The sequence below is a fragment of the Nothobranchius furzeri genome, chromosome 7 (assembly GCF_043380555.1).
Source record: "Nothobranchius furzeri strain GRZ-AD chromosome 7, NfurGRZ-RIMD1, whole genome shotgun sequence".
NCBI classification, from domain to species: Eukaryota; Metazoa; Chordata; class Actinopteri; order Cyprinodontiformes; family Nothobranchiidae; genus Nothobranchius; species Nothobranchius furzeri.
The window spans coordinates 68,864,765-68,874,140 of NC_091747.1; the positions used below are offsets into that span (position 1 = coordinate 68,864,765).

Here is a 9,376-nt window from a genome sequence, read left to right on the forward strand (position 1 = left end):
AAACATTAAGTTTTAGGTCTATGACCAAAAAAATCCACAAATCTTAATTCCACTGAGAACTTGCGGTCAATCCTCAATGAACCCCACAAATCCAGCTCCAAGTTTTGGTTATGAAGAATGGGCTGTCATCTATGAAGATTTGGACCACATCAACAGCCTGTCGGGGTTCCTGTGATCTCTTGAAAAAGAACCAATGCAGCAATTGACTTTCTGGCCAATGGCCACACTTTACCTGTTTAATTCTACACAGAGAACTACCTGTAAGGAAGCATGGGGCTGGCTGGTCAGGCTGACGCTGTACCGCCTGTATTTTACTCTAAATTTCTACACAAAACGAGGTATTTTTTTAGGATGTCGCACTGACAAGTTAAAAAGTGAGATAAAGATTTTAAAGATTCTTTGATATTACCACCAAGTAAAGTGCTTTGTTGCATTTGTAGCATTTCTCCTCCAGTTGATCGGAGCATCTTAAGCCGTCCAAGACCAGAACTGACCATCAGCTCAGAGTGCAGTAAGTTTGATGCTTTTCAGGACTTTAATTTAGGTCCCACGTCGGTTTAAACCAGAACAGGTGAGCGTGCAACTCGTTTTGGTCACATACAACAGTCCTGCTTATCTGCAGGACCAAGGTCCTGGAGCCAAATGAAGAACTCCTCATCTTTCAGCTCCTTAGAGAGCTGACGTCACAAACTCCAAACGACGATCTCGAGGATTACTTAATGTCTCCCAACATCCAGTGCTGTGGAGGGAGGGCCACGTCGTTGAGGTGGTTGCAGTCATCGCTACATCTACACACCTGGATAAACATGGCCAACCTCTGGAGGCGCTCACCATCTGGACACACAAAGGCCACAGGAGCAGTGCGCGTGCGTTGGGGTAAGCAGCATCGCTCATCTGTACACCGACCGCAGTAGCTCGGCTGGTAGAGACGGACGCTCCAACACTCTCCGTAGGTCAGGCGGAGGGGCTCAGGGGCTTTCCAAGTCGAGGAGCAGGTCTTTCCTCTCTGTGGTTGGAGAATAAAAAGAGCTTTATAAACAACTGGTGGCTTCGTCATTAGGTCTTTCTATCTTTTCATCAGAGAGCATCCGTTAGCCGAGACATTTAGAGGGAATATTATTTGACTTATTATGATTAAAACTTAACATTTTAGTGTTTTTCCCCCTCTTCAAATGCACAAATCCTGTGATTACATTCATATGATGAATGATAAATGACCCGCACAGAATAAAGTTTGGAACCTAAACATCCTCCTAGAGGAACTCCACCCATGCTACAAAGGTTTGGTGATGAGTAACAACTCCAAAGCGCTTTACACTACAGTGTATCATTCATCCATTCACACACACATTCACACACTGATGGTGATGAGCTACGATGTAGCCACAGCTGCCCTGGGGCGCACTGACAGAGGCGAGGCTGCCGAGCACAGGCGCCACCGGCCCCTCCAACCACCACCAGCAGGCAAAGTGGGTTAAGTGTCTTGCCCAAGGACACAACAGCAGAACTCTCTGTCCGGAGCCGGGATCGAACCTGCAACCTTCCGATTAATGGACAACCTGCTCAACCTGCTGAGCTACTGCTGCCCCCCTGCTCATCTCCAGATAGAGCGGAGGGAATAGTGTATTAGGCTCTTATTTCCCTGGACTCTGGAGTACACAGATGGGCCCAGCTACAGACACCCTAACCCCTCTCACCATGGCGTTGGCAGGAATGCAGAGGGGGTGGGGGGGTGGGGTGGGGGGGGCTATATTTAAAAAGGCGCCTGTCTGCCACCCAAACACTGCTGTGTGAATCAGCTGACCCGGTGGATGTGGTGCTTCTCAAAAGCACCACTAGGATCACCTCTGCTCTAAAACTCAGGGTGAAGATGGCGGCAGTGCTAGTGCAGGTTTTCAGTCTGGTCTTGAGTTGATTAAAGTCTTTGATTTAATCAAAAACCGATAAGAGGAGATATTTCATTGAAGATGAGCATTATCACAAGGCAACAAAGTCAGAGACAGTGATAAGTTTAGTTGAAAATGAGGAGTGTCTCCTCCTCCTGGAATTCATGCAGGGCTCAGTCCACCTCACCTTGCCTGGAACCGCCGGGCCGTGGCATGGCCGTACGGTGCAGATTCTTGTCTCTTTCTCCAGCTCGCACCGAGCGTTCTTGTTGGTGAGGCGAGAAGAAATGCCCGTCCCACAGCTGCGTGAGCACTGGGACCATTTGGTGGTCAGGATGGGGCATTTCTCTTCCCACGCTGAGGATCATCAGAGAGAAGAAGTTAACAGAGGAGTTTGGACAACATTAAGTGTCTTTTTGTCTTCTTACCAGGCAAATGTTTGAAGCCATTTTCACCCTCCCACCTGCTGGAGCTCAAGTCTGGAAGCACGTTGGCCAGGACCCGCTCCTTTTCAGGTTGCTTTGGCATAAAGAGGTGCTTTTGTCTGATCAGCTGCTGTTGTAGAGAAGGCATCTGTTGGAAACGAGGGGAGACAGTTGTCTTATACACCACAGTGAAATCGGTTCTTTAGTATCGTCAACAAAAAACAAAACAAACCCGATTGTTAGACGGAAGCCAGGCGTCCTTGTTACAGTCGACCCTGAAGCAGCACTGTCCCGGCGTCCTGACCAGCCGTGGGTAGGGGCAGGCTGGTGACGCTGGTGGCAGCTTGCTGCTGCAGACAGAAGTGCAGCCTACAGCTCCGTCGATACACGTGCACTGATGTTTACAGCCCGCCTGGAAGGACTCTCCATTCTGGTAGATCCTACTGTTGTATTCACACGAGCGTCCATCCTGTTTGGCTGAAAAAACCAAAGAAAACTTTTCATGACACCGTAGAGTCAGTCAGTTTGAAGCAAAAGCAGGTCTCGTGCAAACGTAGCTTATCCGGTTTAATCCCAAAGGGAATTAGTTCCTTCAGTCAGGGATGCTACTCTCACCAGTGATTGCTTAGTTGGCCTTAACAAATGGCTGGGGTTATCGGGGTACATGATGCAATTAAAAAAATTGCAGCTGTCGTGCTAGCTTTCCTGCTGTAACTTCAATGTGTCTTCATTTGTTTTCCATTTGGTCACATACAACTACCAAGGTCGTTTCCGATTTCTTGTAATTGGTATTGGTAGAAAATAGGAATAAACCAATACGTACCGTAAATCCTCTAATACAGGCCCGGGCCTGCATTTTACTCAAGCTCATCAAGCTCCAGGCCTTTATTGGAAGGAGGGCCAGTATTAGGGGCAGGCCTCTATTTCCATTTGAGCAAAATGAACTAATGGTTCGTTGGAGTTTTTGACAATTAAAATTGCGCCCACATTTTGAAAGTTAAACACATTTCTTTTAACAACGGTAGTTTCTGCTTCAGCCCTCTCCCCCCTCCCCCTGCTTCAGCCCTCTCCCCCCTCCCCCTGCGCAGCGGCCGCAAACTCACTGATGCGCCTGCAGCCTCTCGGAGTTCCTGCTGCTCTAAACATTAAAATAATTATTTCATTTTCTGTTCCTCACTTCTGATTACCTTCAATGGTGTCTGTTTGTTGCAACAGCAGGTACAAAAACTAACTTGTTTTTATTTGACTATTTTTCTGTCCTGCCTGTTTATTATCTTTCTGCATCTTCTCTCAATCCTAAAGAGAAACTGCTACCTGGGTTCATATATATTCACCTTATGAGTTACCTTTGAACTGCAGTTCTAAAAGATCTACCGACTGCAAAAACAGCGGAGTGCCGCTGCTCGCACCGGTGAGGTGCGTCACCGAGGACAAAACAGGTGATGCGCCCCGATCCACAGCAGCGAAACGCATCAGGCACAAATAAAAGAATAAAAGACAGAAAACATAAAAGGAAATGAGCCGATATTGAACGATCGCGTGTTAAATTAGTTTTTGACGTGGCGACACCTGATTTGATAATGTTACTGTGGCCGTGCTCAGGACGCAGATGTCTGGAGCGCGTCAAAAATCAGAGCTTTGCATGTGCAAGCTGGTTAAGGTTAGGATGGGGGTGAGGGGAAGGTTAAATTGCAAGAGGGTAAAGGTCACAATTTGGTTAAATGTCCGTTTTACGGCGGGTGTCAGTACCGACGCTCTGGCACAGCGTGTTGCCTCCCGACGCTCAGGAGCTTTTCACCTGCTGACAGCAGGCTGCTGTCTTTTCCGAGGACTGCATCTTGCCGGTCATTATCACGTGACAGCGACTAGTCGATGACAGGCATAAAAAGTCACTATAGTGAAGTCGACTAGTGACTAGTTCATACAACCCCTGCTACTGCTCCCCAGAGTGTTCTGCAGCATAATCAGCACGTTCTCTTTGAACTTGATATCAAATTTTCGCCTCCTCTTCGTCTCCGCACGGTTAAAGTTACCCTCGCGGTCTATCACTGGCAAATCAAAAGTGAGATGGATGACACAACCGCCCCCCCGTACTTGCTTGTTACCACATTCCACCCGGCCACAATAAAATACCGGCCATTATTCACCTCCGCCGACTCCGACCCGGCCGTTAATTGAATACAGGCCAATATTAGAGGATTTACGGTATTTACAATAAGTATTTACATTTGAGTACTCACCAATACAAGTACTAATATTATTCTCATTAGGTGCAATAAGCATTAATAACCTTTAAGTGTATTGTACTGGTATAAAACGACCCTCTTGTTGTATTTCACTGACGTAGAACCACTCTCTTAGAGCAACACAATGTTACATTTAAACACTTTGTGATTTTTTTTTAACAAACAGCTTTGCCACAGTTTCCTTGGGAATAATCTGATAACTGATAAAGGACTGATCCTTAAAAAAGTGACTTGGTTACTTTGCAGATGACTTGATTTTACCAGCAAAGTTAGATCACAAGTTACTTTGTTACGTAGAACAAATCTTTGAATGTATGCCAGTCCCATTTTTCTCCCCCTTCTCCTGATGAAGAGGTAGTGGAAAGGTTTCTCTCTTAATGCCAGCCCAGTGAGAAACCGGCTTCAGATGAGGATGTAATGATATTTGGAGACGGCAAAGGTTCTGCTAGAAAAGTATGAGCATAAAGTGCAGAGTTCTAGAGTTCTAGCCTCCAAACCAGAATTATAAACAATACGGTTAAAGCTGAGACTGACAGCATTACGGATGACAATTATATCTAAGAGAACACACACTGAGCTCCTCCTCCTAAGCAGATTATTACTAACTTTATCAGAGTGCTACCTTAAGTCCTTCACACAGTTTAACTGGTACTGGCATTATCCCTTTTCATGTTAACGTCCGTGCAATATTCAGTATGTGTGCAATACCTGGATGTACATTTGTATGTCTGTGTCCTTTATGCAGTTTCTTCTTGGAAACTCAGTTTTAATTCATCTTTTAATTGCTGAAGGTTAAAATAATAACCTAGTGCCTTGTTTATTTACTTGTATTAGTTTCTTTCCTATTCTCTAAGTGTGTGTGCTGCATTAATGAATGAATTTCCCCACTGTGGGATCAATAAAGTCTGTCCTAACACTGTCTAACGGTGTTTTGTTTCATAAAAAGGAACGCAAGCTATTACCTTCTCACCAGCCTTAGATAAAAGAGACGGATTAGAGCTTTGCCTGTTGTTACTTTGACATAATCAGAGGACACACATTTGTATTTTTAAATCTCTTCTAAAGTATTAGGTACTTTGTTAAGACTCAAATAAGGATTTCTCATGCAAATGAAACAGACAGGGGACAAGTCAGCAGAAATAGGAAAACAGGAAGTGCCAGACTCCTTGTCTCCAAGAACGGACTATTCATAGCTTGCAGGGAGTCACTGGCATGGTAGACATGGGAAGAGTATTTTTATCTCTGGAACCCCCTTCACCATCATCAAACATCCTCTACTACCTAAAATATCCCAGTTCATGTGAGGTTCCGTCATGGACGTAATTTTGGCGGGGGGGGGGGGGGGGGGGGGGGGGACATGTCCCCCCCACATTTTCCAAAGTCAAATTTTGACCCCTTCACTTTTTACCTTCCAAAATCAATATTACACTATATTAAATTGACACTGGTTGAGCTCTAGGACCAAGCAGAAAACAACCATTTGTGTTGAAGCCTGCTTCCCATGAGAACATACTGTAAAGATACCCCCCAGCCCCCGAGTCCCCCCCACTTCTAAAGTGAAAATTACGTCCATGGGTTCCGTGATGCTTCGCCCCTGCTTAAACAAACTAACATATTTTATCATGAAGGTAAATTTTGGTTCAAACTGGCGCGATTCACTGCAGATTCCATCTTTTTTTTTTTTTTACTAAAGGGGAAACGCACCCCGACACATACACCCACCTCGACAGACGCCTTGGGTCACAGTGATGTCGTTGCCATAATTGCACTCCAGCCCTTTGTGGTGGTCACAGGGCCTCATGTGGCTGCAGTCCTGATTGAGCTGCGCGGCGCACACCTTGCAGCAGCCACACCTGTCTGGCACAGTGCTAACACCTGGGGGGCACACAGCAGGCTCGGTGGGGCACCCACACAGTACTGGGCAGCTAGCAGTCACCTGGAAGGATAAAAAAGTACACAAGTTTAATGCTTAATTACACATATTTCTCTATAATCAGTGAAAAGAAAACAAAACAGCATACATCTAAATGCAGTTATTTCTAAAGGCTGAAATGAATATAAGAGTGGTGGTTTTAAAATAAATGTTTAACTAACATTAAATTTCAGGCTGCCAACAATTGAAAATAGTCTACCATAATAGAGAAGATTTATTATCTAACATGTCAAAGTCCCTTTGATGATAGGATTGTGTGTGAGTCTGTTTAATCATGCTCCTGATAAATGATCCACGGTTAAATGGATCCACACCATCTACCAGCTAACGGACATGTTAGACCTCCTCACCTCATTTAATATGATCGCTCATTTCTATTTTTACAGCAGTCTGAACGAGCATTTTAGTTATTTTGTTTAAAATAGTCAAGTTTGTATTTAGATTTCAACATTTAGATGTGGCTTTATATATATTTAGATTTGATTTTAGCATCACAAACGCCACAGTTCTGGACCCATTTGTTATTGCAGGACCCAAAGTGGCTGCTTTTATTTTGGTAGTCTACGTTTAGTAAAACAACAACAACAACAACAACACAATTATCAATTGGATTTTAGAAATCAGATGTAATTCTGTACATTCATAATGTAATTATTTAAATTTAACCAATTCATTTAACTCATCCAACACAGAGACACGGATCTCTCCCCATGCTTTTATTTTGAAAGCCACTTCAAATGTACCGCAGTCTTGAGTTTTCGTGTTAAACATTTTACTTCAATTTCAGGGTTTAACCGGAGCCGGAGCCAGAAAAGGGCTCCGTCTAATTCAGAGAACTAAACAGGACGGCGCTCCTAACACCACGCAGTTTATGACGCAGGTGTTCGTTAACTTGCGCTTTATTCACACACACACGCACTGAACCCAGTTTAAACACGTCAGTACGAAGGTGACATGTTCAGCTGAAAGAGACATCTCACCTGTGTGATGACGGCTGCTGTCAGCAGAGTCAGGTAGAGCAGGAAACCCATGATGAGGTGTGAAAACACTCAACGGTTCTCAGTCTTCATTCCTTTCCGTCGCGCTCATGTTCACTTGGACCTTCATCCTGTTTTTCACTTGTGCAGATCAGAGTGTAAACTTTTACGCCGCTGTTCATCGCGAGGCTCCGCCTCTCTGTCCGACAACCAATCACCGGCCAGGAAACCCCAGGTGGGTGGCATGTCACGCCCTGGTCACGCCCAAGGAACGTTTTTTTTGCTCACGGACTTGTTCAATCAGCATGCACTGTGCTGCACATCTGCTGCTGGTGAAGTTGTGGGTCTGCAGGATGAGTCTGAGGAAGATGTGTGTGGAGGAGGTCAGTGGTGCTCTGTCCTGCAGGAGGTACCAGCAGACCACCACTACTGTTAACAGGCAAGTAATTCACAGAGATGTAACAGCCGTTGTCTGAGCCAGCCCAGCAGGCCCTGTAGATGGACGATGGAGTGGACAGTGAGAGGAAGCGTCCCAAAGCTCTCTCTGCAGACCGTCCTGTATGATGTTCCTCTGACCAGAAACGTCCAGCCACGGGTCTGCTCCAGTCCTCCATCCACGTCTGGATCCTCCTGCAGCAGATCCAGCGGCACTGTTAAAGACTTCCTGCTCACTCAGTTTAAATAAATGATCCAGGAAGAGTCACTCAGGTTCATGGACGTAATTTTCACTTTAGAAGTGTGTGTGTGTGTGTGTGTGTGTGTGTGTGTGGGGGGGGGGGTATCTTTACAGTATGCTCTAATGGGAAACAGGCTTCAAAACAAACTGTTGTTTTCCACTTGGTCCTAGAGCTCAACCAGTGTCAATTTAATATAGCATAATGTTGTTTTTGGATGGTAAAAAGTGCAGGGGTCAAAACTTGACTTTGGAAAGGGGGGGGGGGATGTCCCCCCTGCCCCCACCCCCCACCCAAAATTACGTCCATGCTCAGGTTAATCCTGCTTTAACCGTACAAAACTGGTCCATACTGGTTTTGATCTGTGAATAATTGTAACGTATTATAAATAATCTTGTCTCCTTACCATCTTTTCATTTTCTGTTCATGTAACATGTTCAAAAACATCTGTAATAATAAAACTGGTGATAAAATCAATGACCAGAAAGAGTTATCAGTTAGTATTTGTTTTAATAAATGTGTTCAAAAACAGCTAAATAACATTAACATGATGACAGTAGAAGGCCTCTCTCCCAGCAGGACCACCAGGTAAAGCCTCTCCTGACCCTGGACACCTGGACACCCTGGACATCTCTACAGAGAAAATCAGAGACCACAGGTGACAAAAAGGCTCTTTCGTCTCTCTCGTCTTCCTCCGCTTATCCGGGTCCGGGTCGCGGGGGCAGCATCCCAACTAGGGCAATAAACACATTTTTACATTTATCCACATGGGAAGATAAAAATTATATTCTTCAAACAAACAATTTTTGCTACATTAAAACGTGTCAGCTGTGTAAATCCCTGAATGTAAAACTACTTTTCACAGCAGAACTTCTGTGGTTGTGTGTAAACAGCTTCACTCTTCACCTCTAAGCTTAATAAAAACACTTCTTTGCTCCATTGTCCTTAAAATAAATGACAAGTTTAATTCGCCACACACACACACACACACACACACACACACACACACACACACACACACACACACACACACACACACACACACACACACACACACACACACACACACACACACACACACACAGGAATAACTGGGACCTGCGATACAAACACATTCTGGCTGACTTCTTCCTAAAATGTAATTTAAAAACAAACATACAAACGAAAAATGTCTATAAACTTTTCCGCTTTAGGCTTTTTAGGTTTCTACGGCTAGTTTTTAACAAAGTTACGTT

The 9,376-nt window shown here is 44.7% G+C and overlaps 1 protein-coding gene across 2 annotated transcripts; it reads right to left on the reverse strand.

The window, feature by feature from the left end:
* Positions 1-480: 480 nt before the first annotated feature.
* LOC139070775 (CCN family member 1-like) lies at positions 481-7,622 on the reverse strand. 2 transcript variants are annotated; one of them, XM_070553642.1, is made up of 6 exons: positions 7,471-7,622; positions 6,280-6,493; positions 2,544-2,788; positions 2,315-2,459; positions 2,074-2,234; positions 481-1,006 (listed from the first exon to the last, which is right to left on the reverse strand). In XM_070553642.1, the coding sequence occupies exons 1-6, from the start codon at positions 7,519-7,521 to the stop codon at positions 713-715; spliced, it is 1,110 nt and encodes a 369-aa protein (XP_070409743.1). In that variant the 5' UTR covers positions 7,522-7,622; the 3' UTR covers positions 481-712. The 2 variants fall into 2 exon arrangements, with proteins under 2 accessions (XP_070409743.1, XP_070409742.1); XM_070553641.1 differs by having other exon boundaries at positions 2,074-2,243.
* Between the last annotated feature and the right edge of the window lie 1,754 nt (positions 7,623-9,376).